General features: G+C 36.0%; 2 protein-coding genes across 4 annotated transcripts; one reads left to right on the top strand and one right to left on the bottom strand.

Annotated features, from left to right (window-relative positions):
* The first annotated feature begins 380 nt into the window (after positions 1-380).
* On the top strand, positions 381-3,761 carry RPL21C (Ribosomal protein L21). 2 transcript variants are annotated; one of them, XM_088221188.1, is made up of 5 exons: positions 382-770; positions 1,126-1,206; positions 3,115-3,216; positions 3,312-3,386; positions 3,543-3,761. In XM_088221188.1, the coding sequence occupies exons 1-5, from the start codon at positions 462-464 to the stop codon at positions 3,612-3,614; spliced, it is 639 nt and encodes a 212-aa protein (XP_088077314.1). In that variant the 5' UTR covers positions 382-461; the 3' UTR covers positions 3,615-3,761. The 2 variants fall into 2 exon arrangements, with proteins under 2 accessions (XP_088077317.1, XP_088077314.1); XM_088221191.1 differs by lacking the exons at positions 3,312-3,386; positions 3,543-3,761 and having other exon boundaries at positions 381-770; positions 2,575-3,217.
* An 802-nt stretch (positions 3,762-4,563) lies between these two features.
* Positions 4,564-10,310, bottom strand: LOC110824950 (putative membrane protein At4g09580). 2 transcript variants are annotated; one of them, XM_088221180.1, is made up of 4 exons: positions 9,611-10,309; positions 8,301-8,571; positions 8,017-8,187; positions 4,564-5,262 (listed from the first exon to the last, which is right to left on the bottom strand). In XM_088221180.1, the coding sequence occupies exons 1-4, from the start codon at positions 9,883-9,885 to the stop codon at positions 5,131-5,133; spliced, it is 849 nt and encodes a 282-aa protein (XP_088077306.1). In that variant the 5' UTR covers positions 9,886-10,309; the 3' UTR covers positions 4,564-5,130. The 2 variants fall into 2 exon arrangements, with proteins under 2 accessions (XP_088077306.1, XP_088077310.1); XM_088221184.1 differs by lacking the exon at positions 4,564-5,262 and adding an exon at positions 5,568-6,598 and having other exon boundaries at positions 9,611-10,310.
* Between the last annotated feature and the right edge of the window lie 10,216 nt (positions 10,311-20,526).

The following is a 20,526-nucleotide window of genomic DNA, read 5'->3' as shown; positions in this document are numbered from 1 at the left end:
ACACAGATCTGACTATAATAATATAAAACTGATTAAAATAGTAATTAAAATATATGTCAAAAAATATCAAACTTTAGAAAAATTCTAACCTTAATAACTTTCGGCAATTTAATCAGTAATCAAATTTATGGTAATAATTGAGTCTCTAGTGAAGAATTAAAGTAATTCATTCCCCAAAATATAATTATATTAAATTATTTATAATTATATCCTTGTCTAAAATTTGCGCCATCACATTAAACGTTAAAAAAAGGAAATTTCAAAAATAATGAGATATATATATATATATATATATATATATTAAGGTCTGGGAAAAACTCAATTGGTATGGGCAAATCAGTAATTCAACATTAGCGGATAGGATAACTCTATTTCCCCCCCCCCCCCCGAGCACCCGTCTTTTACCGGGAGAGCCAAGTGTGAGCTGAGCTTCAGAGCTCTCCTCTCTCCTTAACAAAGAAATGGCGTCTTCATCTACCTCCTTTGCCCTCTGTGCTTCCTTCACTACCCATTGCAAAGTTACTTCTCACCAAAACCCACCTCTTCTTTCTCTCTTCAAGTCCAAACCCTTTTTCACCTCTCACAAGCTAGCATTTTCATATTCATCGCTCTCAACAAGACCCACTTCCTCCCTCATCCCAAAATTCTCCCAATCCGAACCAACCCTTGTCGAGTCCGAAACCGAAGCGTCCGAACGTGAACCAGCTCCGGTTGTCGAGGCGGCTTCTGAGGAACAGCCGAAGCGCGAAGAGATTTTTGCGGTTGTTATGGTGAGACAGCATTTTATACTCCCAACTGTTTGATACATTTTCTAGCTAGGTTAATCCATTATATAATAATTGACTTATATGGATTCCAAGTTAATGCATGCTCAGTTCTAATATAATTTGAATTCTCGTCCCATGTAAATCTTCTAACTAAAATAATTGAGAATTTATTAATGAATTACACACAAATTTTGAAACATAGCCTTAATAATGTTGTTCTTATATGTGTTTTGAGATGTTGATAAAGTTGCTTTCTTTTTATTTATATTGTAATGTTGTAGTACCCCCAAATGAACCTAACACAGTTTCCACTAATTTGGTATCCGATCTCTTATAAAAACACTGTCCTTTTGATTAGATTGGATCTCGCCAATATGTCGTTTTCCCTGGTCGGTATATCCATACTCAGAGGTTGAAAGGTGCAAATGTGAATGATAAGGTATGCTCTTCTTCTTCCCTTTTTAGTTCCTGTTCTCTCTCTCGTTGGCAACTTGTAAGTAAATAGCATCTTCTCTTTCATTTGGATGCTTGAATTTAAACATTACAATGATATCTCGTTTTGAATAACTTTTTGAGTCTTGTGGAAAGAAACTATTGAAGAACTTTTGAGGGATGTGCTCTCCTTTTAATAGAAATCCTTGTTTATTTGTTTAAGGATATTGTTTTGAACAAATGAACTAATTTGTGAAATTTATTTGGAATGCTGTTATCAGTCACATGACTGTTGAGATTGATTTATGCATGGTTGCTGGAGTGATTTGCACATGGCTGTTGGGATGACAAAATGTCTGGTGGAATGGAGATTATTATCTGCCTAGTTTTATTTAATAACGTAGTTAGTTATTAGGATAATTATGGAGGTAGCTTCTACTTTTTAGGATGTAAGGGTAGTTACTTCCAAGCAGAGAAGTTATTATTTTTAGCAGCTGCTATCTTTTCTCTCAATCTCTTCTATGAAAGGAGAATAGCAATCTTAAGTAAGGGATATGCTGAAAATTTGTTTCTAAGTTTCTTAAGTGCTTTAATTAAGGATATGTTTGAGTTCTCTTTTAACGAGCTCAAACTATTAATCAAAATCTTATAACATGATCCTAAGGGAACATATAATTTTAATCACAAAACAAAGAAAATTCTATTACAAGACAAAAGAAATTTACTCTTTAAAGAATTTCCAATGAGATTGAAACAAATCAGTCCAAATTATCATGCCATCTTTAATTAGTTATAGGAGGCCTAAATAACAATATGTAGAAAAGAATACAACCCAATATTTTACCCCATCAAGTTAGGTAGTATCCACTAGAACATCGGTGCAATGCAAAGTGTATAGTGACACATACAATGACTGCTGCTCATCTTCTGTAGTCATACTCAATTGATAACAAACTCTCGCTTGTATGCTTTTGAAGGCGTCAACTGAATTGTAATTTATATATATATATATATATATATATATATACACATAGGTATATGTGTGTGTGTGTATATATCCCTTGGCAGTAGATTTCCCATGATACCATGACATGGGGCTTGGATTCATTTGAATGACCTTCCTCTAAGGAGCCCCTACCTAACTTATTACAGTTAAGATGTTGAAAACATGAACGGGCTCCACCAGTTAAGCTATCAACTGAAAACCTCTACTTTTCAGCATTTTGCGATGGTTGGTACAAGTCATTTGGCTTTTATGCAGTGGCCTCAAAGGAAATAATAACTTCCTATGATTCTACCTTATAAATATGTTTAGGGACAATATTTAAAAAAATTTATGCAGCGACAAAGTGGTCTAACGATGGAAATGCTGCAGTCTAGTGATGCGAGGCCAAACTTTCAAGTCAAGATATTTGTTTCTTCACAGAAATATCACATTTTGTCAACTCTTAGCTTCAGGGTAATCAAAATTTCAGTTCTATGCTATAATACAAATATGATAAAGATTTGAATTTCTCTAGAAAAAATAAAGATTTGAATAAAAATGGTATTCTAATTCCAAATTTCCAAACTAATTCTGTGGCCAATCCATAGTAGGTGACTTTGTGATTTTTCTTTTAACATGGAGTACAAATTTATTGTTATATAATTGAATAAATAGAATAGACTTTGATCGAATGCAAGTTCAATGTTTTCGTTGATAATTTGAGACACTTCTCCTGGCCGTCTGAATTGATGCCTCGGAACAATGTTGAAACTTGAGACTTCCTAGTTTTATTTAAAATACTTCTCTTCACTAAGAGAATAAACTTTGGCTTTCTACTTTTTTGGAAATTGCTTTTTTTTTTTTCTTTTTTTTTTCTCTTATAGAACTAAGTTGCTAAATTACCATGTTTGGATTCTGATTCTTGTGCAGATTATTTTGAACAAGGTGTTGCTTGTTGGAACAAAAACGAATGCTTACATTGGAAAACCAGTGGTGACTAATGCTGCTGTACATGCAGTAGTTGAAGACCAGGTAAAATCATTTGGTGCCTGATGTATTGTTTTCCGCAGTCAATTATCCTTTTGGTTTTATGCTTGCCTCTGCTTCTTACTATTTTCGCACTGCAGGGTTTAAATCCCAAAGTAGTCGTTTTCAAGTATAAGAAGAAGAAGAAGTATCGGAGAAACATTGGGCATCGACAGGTATTACCATCACTTTTCACCAATGTGCTCAATTGATAAAGTTGCCAGTACAAATAGGTTCATATTTCAAGTTAGTGTTAGATTTTAAAATAAATTCGACATGTTTATTTTCTCCAAGTTCATTTGCATACATATTTCGTTTTTTAAATGGTGCAGCCAAATACAAGGATAAGAATAACAGGCATCACAGGTTACCAAGATTATCCAGCTGCTGCTATTACTTCCTAGAATTCTTTAGTAGTGGGTATGAAGATTCACATATGAACCTTTTGCTTTCTGTCTTTTTCAATTTTGTATGTAATTTCCTTGCAACGTGTTAATTCTGGACAGATGCATGGAACATGTATAAATAACAAGAAGTTAGTTGCCATCCAATCGCCATTCTTTCAACTATTGTGAATGTGATGTATTGTTTTCTTTTATCTCTCTTTCTTTTTTTTTTTTACCCCCTTAATGAAGAATGTGACATGTCGTTAGATGTTATTTGTAGTTATAAATGTGGGAATTCAAAATCTGAAGCTAGTTAAATTTTGATTTTGAAAGTCCCATATTAAACCCAACAAAATTTGAACCGTTTTGAATTGTCAAGAGTACTTAAAAAAAGAGAAAAAAAAAAAAAAAACCATTAATTTTTAATATCAACGATATCATAAATTTTAAACTAGCACGTATTAGCATCCTTATATATTCAATAAACCATCTTGTAAAACATTCTATTTGTTTGAACTTATATGGATTGATTTGAGTTACATCTGCCAATCTAGTGTTAGGTATGGATCTTTTTTTCTTTTTTCTTTTTGAGAGTTTAGGACAGGATCCTCAAAGCACCAGTTTACACTAATGCGATGAGCAATCCTCATCTAAAGCACGACCAACGAGCAGAATTGCAAGTAAACATTTTACTTCCTTTTCAATCAAATTAACCTATAAACTAGTTGAACCTAAAGATACACCATATCGAACATCATCGTAGGTTCAACAATCATAATCTCACAACCAGGTTATAAACTTTTGGTTCCAGTAAAACACCCAAATCTAATATCCTTATCAGTTTTCCAACAAAATATCAAAAGGAGAAGCAGTTCTCAACATTCATTCTCTCCTGCAAAATTTTATATTCCTCTTACAAAAGATGCTTTTGGATTTGGCACATAATGCAAAAGGAAAGATCAAAGGATTAAGAACAATAGAACTTGCACATAATTATTTATCTAACCACGCGCTACCAATACAGTTACCTACTGGCGAATTAGTGAATAAATCAGTTACAACAGGAATGGAATCTTTTAGGATGGGGTTCTGATGTAATTATCTTCCGGGATTAACATTACTACAGCTTTTATATAACAGACAGCACTATCCATTAACACCATCAAGGAGATGAGGTGTTTGATGAAATCTTCAAGCAATTTCTGGCTCCCATTACTCTTGAGAATCCATATTGGGAGACAATGTAACTAACATACATCAACCGGAAGTCCGTAAAAAAAGAACTTTCTTCATCTTTTGTATCAATTATGCACCATAGCCAAGAGTAACTAACCTGTGTATCTGTAAGGGAAGGTGAAACCCACCATTCAATTTTTGCATTTGAAAAGAAAAGAATTGCCATGCTGGCCAGCAGCCAAGTTGTCTCTCAAATCCTGCAATTTGTTGATATAGATGATAAAGATACTTACGACCTTAAGTCACCTTTTATACCAGGATTGCAGGATGAGAAAGATAGCCGTAACCAACATCAACTTCATTCATATATTCTCTTTCTCTTCAGGAGGGTAGGAAATATGGAGACAGAACCGATCAGGAAGAGCACCGACAAAGTTTTAAAATCATATAAATCCTTGACTGACCTGAGATCCCCAAGAGCAAGGCCAGCCTAAAAGTAAAAGAAAGAAGAAAAGAAAAAATGAAGCTTCTCCAAATAAATAAACAAGCAGTACAAATTCATAAAAATAAAAAAAAACAATCTCATCAGTCTATAAGCATCCATCAACATTATTATGGTGGTCTTTCCACATGGACAGAGTGTTAGCAGGTACCATCCAAAGACTTGAAAAAAGATTCTTGATATCAAGAAATGAAAAACTTCAATCACATTTCATTAAGTAGTGGACAAGGATGTTTAACTAACTCACACATTCAACAGAGTTCTGTCGAAAACTTAACAGGAAACAGGGAATGGAGGAAGAAAAAATTTTTGTTATGTATTCCAAACGAACATTTACAGATATACATAGTCTAGTGACATATATAACGAATGAGCTAAATATTATTAAAGAGTTAATACAGAAATGGAAGAGAACATTTAGATCTTAATGAGAGAAATACTGATGATACAAATGGAAAGTAAGGATTATGGAGTTATGAAAAATATCCTATGATTATGATGGCCAATGCTGCCCTCAAGATGGTGCATAGATGCCTGTCATGCCCATTTTGCAAATCAATCCATGGAATTGTTTGCTTCCAGGGCCTTTGGAGAAGGCATCAGCTAGTTGATCTCCAGAAGTGACAAGGCATGTGATTAGAATACCGCTGGTTATTCTTTTTCTTGATGAAATGCTTATCAAGTTCAATATGCTTAGTCCTATCATGATAAATGGGATTATGTGCAATCCTGTTTGCTTCCATGTCACGGGACAATGTTAAGACTAGTTCTGTCTAACACCATCAAACTCATGTAATAATTCTGCAACCAGAGTAGTTTCCACACACCATTTGCCTTTGCTCTATATTCCACTTCTGCACTAGACCTGGCAACAAGAGACTGTTTTCTTAGGTCTCCAGGCAACCAGGTTACCTCTTACAAAACAATACTCCAATATACACATCCTTTCATCAAGAGATCTAGCTCAATCTGCAATGGCGAATCATTCTACTTTAGGGTGTCGTGTTGAAGTTCATGCATTTATTGCCTCACCATAGTTACAACATAAACTATGTTCAACCTGAGACTAGGCACAAGATCAAGCAAACAATCAGTGTCCATAGCGATTGTTGCCTTGACGTGTGTCGACTCGTTGATTTCCTCTTACAAGGCGCACAATCAAACAAGATAGTCTCCATCAGTTGGTTCTTTCTAAGAACAAGAGCTACATAGAAGACCTACCGCACCAACAACCGCCTGAAATAGTTGACTGCACTCACACCCAAGGTAGAAAGAAAATAGGGAGAAGTCTCTTCTACTTTAGTTAGTGGGACGCCCTAGGTAACTGTTATGTGTGTGATCAAATGCGTGATTAGTTGTATATAATGAACAGAAATTATGAGCTCGGCTACGACACCATATTGAAAACTTAACAGAAATAGAATAGATGAAGAAAGATTTTTGGTATGTATTTCACATGAACCTTTACACATATACCAGCGACTTAGTCATGGAATGAAATGAATATTGTTACAGAATTATTACAGAATTAAAAGAGAATATTACACCTTAACGAGAAAGATATTGATGATACAAACGTAAAGTGAGGATTCTCGAGTTATAGCAAATATTTCAGAATTATGAGAGTCAATAAGTTCCTTCAAACCTAATTTCCAATTCAAATTTACTCTTGATTCTCAAAATATTCCACTGTGCATCAACAAAACAGCAAAGAGGCAAAGCCACAAGCAAACGCTACTCAAGTTTTGTATATCAGCACCACCTTTCCCACAAAAAAAAATTGCAGAGTTCTATCTTCGTGTTTGTATCCTCTAGTCAAGAAAAACTCTGATATTGTCTATTTCCCACCTCAAAAAGCATAGGTCAGCATCTCATGAAGCAATGACCATAATACTCATGTCTAGGGTCTACATGGCCAGGTAACTACCCTCTCCTCTTTTAGAACAAAGGATTAGTTGCAGATGACTTGTAAGCCAAATGACCTTTTCTGATTGTCTTGGTTCTTTGAGTGAATTTGCAAAGAAGTGATCAGTAACTTCATTTAAAAGAATCCATTCAGACAGCCATGCCAATCATGTCTATACTTAAGTATCAGGTACTGAATTTTGGAAGGTCAATATAAATAGAAAATTTTTACAAGATGCATTGCTCCACATAGTGATATGTGGAATTACATGCTACAATTCTAAAATTAGTGATATATATTGACAAGATAGTCGTACCCATTCCAAAAACGAGTCCGGTATTACCAACAACTTTGGGCAAGGGTATAGTAGATCAGAAGCTTACAAGAAATGAACAGTATGAGAGAGGTCAAAAAATCTTTCTTGTAGGCCATTTGAAGGATATTTGAGCAATTTCAAGTCTCCAAACATTTTTTTTAAAAGAAAAAATAACATCTATCCACAAACACCAAGGAGATACAAACTGTATACAAAATTTACATGTGAAGGAAAATATCTATAAGGTCACTCAATATCCTCACAAGAATAAAGAGGACAACCATTTATCAAAAAACACCTAGGGCCTGGAATTTAAGTCTTTAAACAATAAAATATGCAAAAACAAAGAAATGCATTTGAAATGAGGAATAAGATGGAAAGCGGGAAAATAACAACAATTTAACAGAACAGAAAGGAATATCACGCAAAAGAATGCTTGGGAAAAAAAAAGAGAAAACATAAAGGAAAGAAATTGCACTGTAGGACAACTGAGAACATCTATGGAGAAGGTCAGACTTACTCTAACAGTGATATAAGATGCTGGAATGAGACCGATCAAAGTGGCTAGAAAGAAGACATGAAATGGTATGTCAACAATTGGAGAAGCCAAATTGATGAAAAGGTTCGGTAGCGTGGGTGTAATCCTCAAGAAAAGCATGTAATTCAGAAGCTTATCTCGACGCTTCACAATCTGAATTCAAAATTTGCAACTTAACACAGCACCAAAAAGATACTTGAAAAAATAAATGAATCATATTAAAATTATAATAACATGTTTCAAGAAGGTTATGAGGAAAGAAATACCTCTGCCTGGAAAAATCTTAATTTGTCAGGCCACAACCAACTAACTAAGGGCCTGCCAATCAACTTAGACAAGAAAAAGCAGGAAGATGCTCCAGCAGTGGCATTGAAGACAACTAGGAAAATGCCTCTAACTACTCCGAATAAAGCGCCAGCCAGTAATGACATGAAAATTGTTCCCGGAATCATAAATGTCTGCATGAATATGTATGTTGAGCAGTAACCCAAGATGAATTGCACTGGATAATCTGCCGCATAAGACGCGAGATTATCTCTGAATAAGAAGTAAAAAGAAAAAATAGATATCTTAGGGAAAGTGTAATGCACATAAACTAACAACGAAAGAAACCAGCAAGAACAATTATTACACAGCAAAAATGTCAAAGGTAAAATGTTTTAGCTATGTCATTTAACCACATCTAACCAGAATAACCGTGAGAAAAATCTTGCCTTGAGGACATTTTAGAAAACTATATGACTACACTATTATCTAAGTGAGACAGCCTAGTAGCATGGTCAGAAAAAGGAAATAAGAAAACCTCTGCTTCCTCTGTGATTCAAGAGATGATGGTGTAGTTACCTATATGCTGATAAGTAAAAGATTCCCCCCTACAACATCTTGATAACTGAATAAACAAGTAGACACTAAATCCAATTGCGCCTTGAGGCATAGCATTTCCGGGAAGATGAACTGAATTTTTTAAAATATGAGTGAATAAAATGAATGATCATGTACATCCATACAAATGCATCCAACACAATGATTTAATACAATTGTGTACATATAACACTGTGCTTTACGATTCTACTTAAGGTAGCCATATATTTCATATATTTCTTCTCAAACCCCGTTTCCATGTACATCCGTTCCTAGTTAGTAGAACTGAAGATACAGGAATATCCATGCGCATTGAAACCTAAAGCATCAAAAAAAGAAAACAAAAACACCTTCACCAGTCCTCAATGATAGGAAGAGAAGCAGAAACCCGTTCTACAATGTCTAATGATTTTAATTTCAATACTTGATTTTTTGTCCCTAATTACTTCTGCCATATATAAATATCCGGGAAAAGCTGAATACACAAATCCTAAAAATAATCCAAAGTAAATAACTGAACTCCTCTGGCTGTAAACTATCAGAAGATCAGTTCTAACGTCAATTTCAAGAAGACACATCGACATCTTGGAGTACTAACCCAACCATAATGATTCAATATCAGTCATTCCCATTATTCACATTAATTGGTAATTACAAACACCAAAAAAAAAAATATCAGCTAAAACCTAGAGTGCTAAAAGAATAAAGGACGTACTTGAGCAAGCGAAGATCAGATATGGTTCTGGGTAGTCTGAGCTTGCCGAACTCAGCGGCAGGCATCGTAAGGTAGATGCAGAAGAGACCCGCGGAAAAGATAAGGAAGACTCCGAGAAATGCAGCGATTTCCCAGCGCGTGAGCGGGAAGCGCTCCATTTTGGCTCGCTTTCCTGACGGCGAATCGTCGTCTTTTGCGGCCATCGCCGCCGCACTCTCTTCGTCCCTGAGTAGCAACCTACCGTTTTCCCCCATCAGATTCCGAGGTGCCGCCATGGATTCCCAAATTCCGAAACGCACGCACGCACCCTCCCACAGAAAAAATAAAAATAAAGAACTCTCCAATTGTGTTAGGTAGGGTGCGGGGAAGCCGGAGCAGGATTCATCTGAACGAAGAGCTCGCCGTTGATTCTATATATAACTACAGCTTGTAATATCGCAATCAAGGTACATTGACGCGAAAGAAGGTAAAATCTGAATTTGAAATGGAAGAAAAAAACACAATTCAAGAGAATCTACATGCTGGTTTCGGAAATAAAAACACAATTTGATGCCGAGCTTAAAACCCTAAATACGGAAGATTTGGCGTTGGCTTGTCAGAGCGGAGAGCTAGACAGCGAGCGAGAGAGAGAGAGAGAGAGAGAGAGAGATTTGACGAGAGGGAATAAATCGCTTTTTTTTTCCTTTTCCCAAGAAGAGAGAGAGAGAGAGAGAGAGATTTATTAGATTTTAATATAATTTTTTTTAAAAAAACAATTAAGATATGAATGTATTTTAATATAAGAGTAATCAAATTTATTTTAATCATTAAAAAATTTAAAACTAATATTTATTGAGATATATTCAATTATGAAATCATTTTATTGTGATTGGATAGGGTTACGTTGACCTTCATTGTGTTTAAAAACTAAATAAAATCAAATATTAAATTATGTCGATGTTAGAGATTGGAAATTATGTAATTAAACCGAAAATATTTAATGTGGCAGCAGTTGCAGGAAATTGAATTTTATTTTTTTTTTAAAAATATGTTTTTTTTTTTTGGAATTGATGATTCCCAAGTGAGAAATAAGAGCATACACACAACCCAATTATATCTCCCCTCTTTAAAAATTTGCTACAAAGCCCGTAAATAAGCTGAGGCCCAATTATTTTTGTTTTTGTTCTCTTATTATTTTATTTTTTTATTTCGATAGTATTTATTCATCTAAACTTGCAGCACTATGCCTTCATTATTCATTGATTGGATGATTAATACTCCACCTATTTCTAAATTTGTGAATTCGAGTAATAAATTATGCGTCTTATTTGTATTATGTATGTTATTATTTAAATGTTAGTTTATTATCATGTATAAATGTAAATATCCGGAACTTTAAAAAAAATTAATTTATACTTTAAATGCAAAAGCAAATAATAATATTAAGATTTACATTTTTACATAATAAATTGAATTGTCCCATAGGAATATGAAAATGTCATTTATACGTGGTTCATAAAAAATAAATAGTAATTAAAGAAAAATAAATAAATAAGTATCATACGACAACCTTCACTAGTACTTGAAGGGAGTTCGGAAGGTGAACTACCCAACAACCTTTTTGCTTATCGAAATCTCTATGTTAGTTTTCTTGATATAAAATGATTAATAAAAGAGTGAATTACACTAACCTAGTAAGAATATTACACTAATCACTGACATGAAAAATCATATGTTGGTAAAAGTCAGAAAATGACTAATGAAGCCCTCGCTTTAAGTAAATATATTTAACTTTAAAACTTTTTATTCGATACTTCTCATTACGATTTTTTTCTCCAAAATAAACCTATGAAGACAATTAATCAAATAATATTTCAATTTCATGCATATGATCAATAATCATTCCTTTTTAATCTATTTACTATGGCCCCTGAGGGTTCATAGGAATATCCCATTACTCATGGACCCAGTATTAAGATTTGACAATTAAGTTGACCGTCTTCATACCCCGTCCAGTAATTGGAACCAAAAATATCATCATCTCGATACCTCATCTGGTATGAGGGTGAACCATATCTCCCAAGACTCTTCCGGTATGAGACTTCTCAGTCCCAGTCCGATTGAGGTAATGTCCACGGTAGGATTTTCTATGTACCGAGTTCGTCTACATTTTCTCAGGATGCCCAATAAGCTTTCATTTATTTATATTCTTATCATCCAAACAACCACTATAGTATACTAACATCTCATTTTGTATTCACATATTAATTCAAATAGTACTTAAACAAGTGATATAATTTAGTATAGCCAAATAATCAAATAACCAAAATACTGAATAAACAATGCAGGAGGAACTAAATAACCAAATAATCGAGAAGACTATAAAAACCATCAATTTAATTACGCACAGTATAATAGTAAGCAAATATAGGCGATATAGAAAAATAAACAGGGAATCAGGACAAATGTGAATTAACTAGTTCCGACTCCACTAGTGACCTGTAATATTTTTAGAATTTTTCTATTTTTATAAAATACACAATTATAAATTATTAATTCTCAACTTACCGTAACCGAGAATAGGGTGAGGAATCCTTATCTGGATTGGTGTTTCGAAACGTTATGCTATCTAATATACCTCTTAATTGGTCCCAAATTTCTTGAATTTTTTCTGCGAGAATCCAAAATATTCGTCATGTACCTAAAAATATCTCAAAAATCTAAAATTAGTGTTGAAAATCCTTTCCGGCCAATTTTAGAGTTCTAGCACAGCGTTGCCACTGTGCTCCAACGCTGACTTTGTCGTCCACGGTGGTGGTTTGCCTAGTCCCCAATTTTGGCTAGTTTTAGCTAATTTTGACCGATTTTACACGTATTCTTATGAAAAAATACGTTACGGAGTCTCGGTTGGCCAGAAAATCATAAAAAACAGAATCTACCGGCGGGGGGTGTAATACCCAGAATTAATTTTAAAAATTAAAATTAATATATAGAAATATAAATTTTAATTTTTATAAATTTTTATTTAATGTAAAATTAGGAAAAAAATAGGTGGATGATGAAATTGAAAACAATTTTAGAAAAAATGTATGAAAATTTGGGTTTGGAGGTATTTTTGAAATAAAAATCAGAAACTGGAAAAAATGTGCCACGCAGGACCGCCCAGTTAGCAACCCCGACGAACTAGAGCGCGCTGCATGGCAAGGCACGCTGACTCGGTGCCACGTGGAAGGCAATGCTGGCAATCCACGTGCCCGCGATCGGACGGTACGGATTTATTCCTGCGTGCGTGAACGGCCCAGATCCGTTCCCTATTTAAATGTGATCATACGGTTCAGATCAAATTGCAATGAACAATCCATATTTATTTCTTCTTTAAACGCGATCGAACGATCGAGATCAAACGTGATGAACGGTCCAGATTAAAGGGAGACGGCTATAAATATCTCACTTCACAGCAAACCCTAACCCTAGTCTCCAGCCCCCCGCCGAAGAAGAAGAACTAGTTGTCAGAAAAGGGAGCCGACCGTCGCCTGCCACCGCGCTGGAGCCACCTCTGACCGCCAAAAAAGGTAAAAAAAATTTCAGTCGCTTGAAATTTGATTTTGAACACCACCATGACCAAATCAGAGTAAAAAGACTGGCGGATGAGCTGGGAACCGTGGGTAAAGCCTGACAGCGTTACTGTGAAAAAAATCAAAAACTACTCTGATGAGGCCATTCCCTATTCCCGTTCCGTGCGATTTCTCTACGATTGTATTCACCATTCAGTTTCCTACAGGTTGACTGAAAAAAAATACCCAACTACGAAGGTGATCCGGCAGAGCCGCCGCACCAGAAAATTTCGTTGTTGGTAAGTTTCTATTTTTCGACTTTTTTCCGCCAAATGAGGCCTCTTAATGTATTTTCTCATAGAGATGAGTATAAAATCGGCTGAAATCGGTCAAAACTTGCTAAAAATAGCTAGGTCGAGGTAAACCACCACTGCAAACGGCGGTGCCGTCGCCGGAGCATGACAGTGCCGCCATGCCAGAATTTTAAAATTGGCCAAAAAAAATTTTAACACCGATTTTTGATTTTTTATGGTATTTCTAAGTACTTGAAGCGTGTTTTAATCTATGAAGAAAAATTCAAGAAACCTAGGGACCGCCAATAGGTGTAGTTAAGAGTTTAGTGTTTCGGACACCGATTCGGATAAGAATCCCTCACCTTATTCTCTGTTATAGAATTGAAGTTTAATAATAAATAATACGGTATTTTACATAGTTTAGAACTTTAATAATTAATTGCATATTACTAATGGAGTCGGAACCGGTTATTTATCACTGTTTGTTCTGTTTTAACTGATTGATTGATTTTACAGTTTTAAATGCATAATAATACACTGGAGTTGGTAAGATAATTCAGTTGTATTTTTTTGATGCATGTATTACTTGTTATACGTGATTTACAGTTAAATTGTGAAATTGAAAATTAAATGTAAACGAAAAATTGCTTGATTAAATGAATGAATGAATAGTAGGCTTATTGGATATCCTGATAGATGGTGGACAGATCGAGTATATAGGGAACCCTACCGTGAACGTTGCGTCATACCGGATGGAGTATCGAGGATTGATATTTTAGCACTTATACCGGACAGGGTATGAGGACGGCCGGTTTCACCATCATACTGGACAGGATATTGAGGGATAATATTTTTGACACTCATACTAGACGGGGTATGGGGACGGTTAGTTGATAATGTTGAATAAGGGTTCACGCGTAGTGGAGACATCTCTATGGACCTCTATAGATACCAGTAGGTAGATAAAAGGAAAAGTTGTTATTCTGGCTAATTAAAAATGAGATTATGATGTTGTTTATGTTATTGCCTCTATAGGTCAGTTTTGAAAATCTTGCTACGGTAAGTATGTAATAAATAATTTTATTTATGATAAATGAATTTACTTAAATTAAGAGTTCTATTAATTGTTTTTATGATTTTTACCAACCTTCATTTCTGTATCAGTGAGTAGTGTGATTTTCTTACTAGACTAGTATAACTCATTCTTTCATTAACTATTTCAGATCAAGAGGATCAATATCCAGATCCCGATGCACAAGAGGATTGCGAATAGGATGCCCAGTTATTTACTTTCCATTTATTTCTTTGATTTTTTATTGTTCTTTTAGAAGGGTCATTTTCATATCCTTATTAGATATTCTAAATTATTCTGTAAGGAATATAAATCCTAACTTTATTATTTTCCTTTCGTATTCAATTTATAATTTATTTTCTTTTAAGTTCCGGGCTGCTACAGGGGGTCTCCGGGTGCGGCGGCTCCGCCGGTTCTCCTTCGCGGCTGAGGTTTCTTCTTCAGCTAACTTGCACAGAAAAGGACCGTGAACACAATGATCAAAAAATTATGTGAAATGGGAAACGAGAAGGGGCTCATCGGAGGGATTTTAGGGTTTTGGCTGCGGCAGCTCTGCCAAGCTTTGCTCGTAGTTTTTGGCTCACTTGCCGTCCTTTTTGCTCCGATATGGTCATAGGGAGACTTCAGAATCAAATTTCGAGTGGGTACCGATCTCCTTCTCCGGTAGCTGGTCCTTCTTCTTTAGCAAGGGCAGGTGCAGCTAGGGTTAGGGTTCTCCTGCGACGTGATGTTTATATACTTATCCCATGTCGATCTGGGCCATCCATTCGAGTCGACGTGGAGTGAGGAGAGCCATCCGATCGTTGCCTGTTTAGGCTAATTATATGAACGAATCTAGGTTGTTCATCGCAATTGATCTCGTTCGTCTGATTGCGCCTAAGGAGGGAATGCAACTGAGCTGTTCACGCGCGCATGATTAAATTTGGATCATCGGATCGCTAGGCATGCGGATCGCCCGTGTGGCCTCCCGCGTGGCACCAATATCAGCGTATTTTGTCACAGGGCGTGCTTTAAGTCGTCGTGACTGCTGACTAAGCTGTCCCACTTGGCCGAATTTCTCCTTTTGGTATTTTGACATCCTGTTTCTAATTTTTCTTTCAAAAACACCATCGAACTCAAAATCTCACCCCTCTTCCTCAAAATTGCAATTTCATCCATAACTTATTTTTCTCTAAAAAATTTAATCAAATTAAATTAAAATAATATTTTTAATTATATCTATTTCACAAATAAGAAAATTTATCCCAGACCAAATTCTAGTCCCGGATGTTACAACTCTCTCCTCCTTAAGAAAAAATTTGGTCCCTCAAATTTTTCACCCTCTTATTTAATCAAAAAGTTGAGGGTATTGGAGTCTAAAATTCAATTCTACCTCTCATGTGGCCTCTTTCTGTGTGTGATTCTGTCATAAGACCTTGACAAAGAAAATTTTTTTATTGCGAAGTACTCTGCTATTTCGGTCTTCAATACTTACTCGTACTTCCTCATAGGATAGATACTCCTAGAGTGAAAGGGACTCGTGAGATAGGATGTATGAAGGGGTCCGGGTTGTACTTGCATAGCATGGATACATGAAGCATATTATAAACCCTGGATAGCTTAGGAGGTAGTGTTAGTCTGTAAGCGGTCGTACCAATCCTATCTAAGATCTCAAATGGCCCAATAAACTGGGGATTTAATTTTCTTCTCTCGTTAAACTTACTGATTTTCTTGAAAGGGGTGACCTTAAGATTTAAATCCCTCATCCGTGTGTCCGTATAACTCTTCTGCCTACTCTGAGCTGTCTGGATGTTTTTCTTAATCTTAGTTATCTTAGTTATAGTCTCCTCTACAAGATTTGGGCTGAATAATTTTTTATCACCCACATCTTCCCAATAGATCGGCGACCTGCAGTAGCAGCCATACAATGCCTCGTACAGGGCCATGCTGATACTTGCTTAGTAGTTGTTATTGTAGACAAACTCTATCAAAGGTAAGTGATCATTCTAATGGCCCTCGAAGTCTAGAACACAAGCTTGGAGCATGGCTTGTGATCATCCTCCTGTGTGTGAATCGTCCTCTCTGATTGTTCATCGGTTTGAGGGTGGAATGCAGTACTAAAGAATAGTTTTGTTTCTATGACTTGCTAAAATCTAAACCGAAATCGAGAAGTGATGCTGGGGTCTCTATTGAATACCACTGTCACTGAAACTCTATGTAACCTGATTATCTCCCAGATATGTATTATTGCTACATTGTTTAAGGGGTCGGTCAATTTGATAGCTAAGAAGTGAGAGGATTTGGTGAACTGGTTGATAATTACCCAGATAACATTATGTCTCAAGCATGCCTTATGTAACCCCATCACGAAGTCCATTGTGATATGTTCCTACTTCCACTTCGGGATTAGTAATGGCTAAAGTAGTCCGTCTGGGCGTTGATACTCTACCTTAATCTGTCGACATACCAGACACTTGGAAACAATATCGGCTATCTCTCTTTTCATCTTGCTCCACCAAAATCGGAATTGTATACTTTGATATATTTTAGTACTTATGGGATGTATGACGAACTTTAAGCTATGAGCCTCTGTCATAATTTCATTTTCAGTTCACTGTCATATGGAACATACAACCTGTCCTGAAACCTGAGCAACCCATTAGCAGAGACTCGAAATTCTAAATTTACTCCCTATTTTACATCCTTTTGAGAGCTGCTATGGTGGAATTGGTTAATTTGACTTCTTTTATTCTCTGGATCAATTCTGGTTGGACAATCCGGTGGGTCAAACATGTAACTCTCTTCAAGTCTTGAAGTCGTATATGTTGTGCGACCCCTATTACCCTGCATTCAGAAATCATTAGGTTAGCTAACATACCTGTACTTTTTCTGTTGAGCATGTCGGCTACCATAATATCCTTATCTGGGTGGTACAAAATATTATAATTGTAGTTCTTAAGGAGTTCTATCCAACACCTCTGACGCATGTTGAGATCCTTCTGAGTGAATATATGCTTCAAGCTCTTACGGTTAATATAAATATCAAAAGTCTTCCCATACAGGTAGTAGCGTCAAGTTTTGAAGGCGTGAATAATAGCGACAAGTTCTACGTCGTTGGTGGAGTAATTTTTCTCATGACTCTTCAACTGCCTGGACCCAAAGACTATGACCTTTCTATGCTGCATCAGAACACAACTCGACCTCAGGTATAAAACATCACTATACACTTTATATCCACCTATCCCACTCGGTAAAGCCAACACGAGTGCAGTAGTCAACCATTTTTTAAGTATTGTAAAGCTTCTTTTGCAATTTTTATTCCATTCAAACTTAACATTTTTCTTCGTGAGCTAGGTCAAAGGAGTGGTTAGGCTAGAAAATTATTCCACAAACCTGCGGTAATAACCTGTCATTCCCAAAAAGCTACGACTCTCTTGAACCGATGTCAATTTCTCCTAACCAGTACTGCCTCAACTTTTTTGAACTTCACTAATACTCCATTCATTGATATGATGTGCCCTAGGAAGGTAGTCTGCTCGAGCTAGAATCCACACTTACTCAATTTTGCATACAGTTTCTTCTCCCTGAGAACCTGTAAAACCTGAGTTAGGTGGTAAATGTGTTCCTCTATACTCTTTAAATAGATTAGGATATCATCAATAAACACAATGACGAACTGATCCAGGAATTTTCTAAAAATCATATTCATCAAGTACATAAGAATGAGTGGTGCATTGGTTAGTCCAAATGGCATCACTAGGAACTCATAGTGTATGTACCTGGTTATGAAGGTTGTCTTAAGAATGTCCTCTACCCTGATTTTTACTTGATTTTAAGCCAAATGCAAATCTATTTTAGAGAAGACCTAGGTGCCCTACAATTGGTAAAAAAGGTTATCAATCTTGGAAAGTAGGTACTTGTTCTTGATCGTGACCCCTTTCAATTCCCTGTAGTCAATATATAATCTTAACATTCCATCATCTTTCCTTATAAATGTAACTTTAGCACCCCAAGGAGACATATTATGTTGGATGAACCCATTATCTTATAATTCATTAATTTATTTCTTTAGCTCTTCAATCTCAACATGATTTATGCGGTAAGGAACAATCGAGATAGGCTGGGTGTCAGGTTAAAGATTTATGGTGAACTCAACTTCTCTGTCCACTGGTAATTCGAGTAGTTCATCAAGAAAAACATCCGAAAAGTCTCAGACTACCAAGATCTTTTGAATACAAAATTCTTTCTTAGCTTTGCCTAATCTAGAGAAGACAACTGAGTTAAAGCACTATGTAATAAGAAAATTATCATGAAGGAATAATATTTAAAATTTTTAATTAACTTATAAATGATTCTTTGTTAAGAGGGTTGAATACAAGTTTTTTGTGGAAATAATCTATAGTGGCGTGATAGCCGCTAATAAGTTCATTCATAGAATTATATCAAAGTCCCCCGTGTCAATCTCTATCAGGTCTACACTCAATCTTCTATCTGCTATGTCTGTGATACAAACCTTGTATATAACCTCCTTTAGTAGTGTCATACTTCCAAGAGTAGATAGAAATAATACATAATCAAGTTTTTTAGGTAATACATTCAAATTTTGTGCAAAAGCATGTGAGACAAAAAAATGTGAAACATCAGTATTAATCAAAACGTGTACAATATGATTATAGATAGTGAACATACCTTATATCACGTCCGAGTTGGCTTCAGCATCTTGCTGAGTGAGGTTGTAAGTTTTGCCCTAGATAGGAGGTCTTGTCTGGTTCTGATTTTATGGGCACTCTCTCACGTAATGGTGGACACTCCTACATATGCGGTAGGTATTGTTGAGATGATAACAAGATCGCTTCCCATGATCATTACTACAATACTAGTAAATCCTATCGCGTTCTGTTACCGGAGCTTGAAGAGGAGCCTGAGTAATTGGCCTAGGCTTCTTGTTCTGCTGAACTGATGTAGTGGGTGCTGGTCTGCTGTGTAAAATCGGGGGTCTGGGATTCTCCGCTATTGGAGGAAAGATGCGAACATTTCTCTCCACTAGGTGTGCCTTAACTAGAACAATTGCGTAGATGTTGAGTTTAAATACGTACAACTATTGTCTGATCTTAGGACAAAGATCCTACTTGCATTTCTTTACCTTTTTACCTTAATCCATCATATTCTTAGGGAAATACCGGTCCAACTCTAGGAATCGTTAAGCATACTCCGACACAGTCATATTACCTTGGACTAAGTGTGCAAACTAAATTTCCTTCAAATGCTGGAGGTACTCTGCATTGAAGGCCATTAGAAATTATTTCCAAGTGACTAGAACGAGCAGGGTGGCCTAATTGAGTTGCCACCAGCGACTTGCCTCTCTAACAATCATGTAGATGGCAAGTACAACATTCTATTTAGGAACCACCTCAAGAGTCACGAAAACCTTCTCTGTCTAAACTAACCAATATTCGGCCTCTTCGAAAAAGGATGCCCCAGCAAATGTAGATGGGTTTAGTCTTTTATAACCTTCAATATAGTTTGGGTTCATTATGGGTGGAATTGGGTCCCGTGAAAGAGGGACTGGATTGTGCTGTAGAGGGGCTGGGTGGCCCTATGGCAGTGCCGGAAGATACAGTAGAGGAGTAGGGTTGTACCGGGGTGGCTCCGGATCTTTTCGCTACAAGGGTGGCTCAAATTATGGCAGCGGGGGGAGGGTCAGGCAACTCCCTCATTTCCTCCATAGCCTATTGGGCAGAAATGAGTATCTCCAGTATCTCAAAGAGTCTATCAACATCTTCTTGAAACGAACCATCCCGTTCTACTCAGTTTAGTGGGAGCTTTTCTCTCTTCATATCTTTTGTAACAGCTTCGAAAATCCAAAAGGAAATATATAATAATTTAAGTGTGGAAGCAAAATAAAAGGTTAAGATTTACATCCCTTACACAATAACTTTAAAGTACTAAACAAACATTACGGAATGAATTCTCTGAAAGAAATACGAGAAATAAGAAAAGTAATGGAAAATAGAAAGTATTTAGCATTTACTCGCAATC

This window comes from Carica papaya, chromosome 1, assembly GCF_054855325.1.
Source record: "Carica papaya isolate Zhongbai chromosome 1, ASM5485532v1, whole genome shotgun sequence".
Classification (NCBI taxonomy): Eukaryota; Viridiplantae; Streptophyta; class Magnoliopsida; order Brassicales; family Caricaceae; genus Carica; species Carica papaya.
The sequence above is the reverse complement of the archived record's forward strand: the minus strand, read 5'-3'. Positions and strand labels throughout refer to the sequence as shown.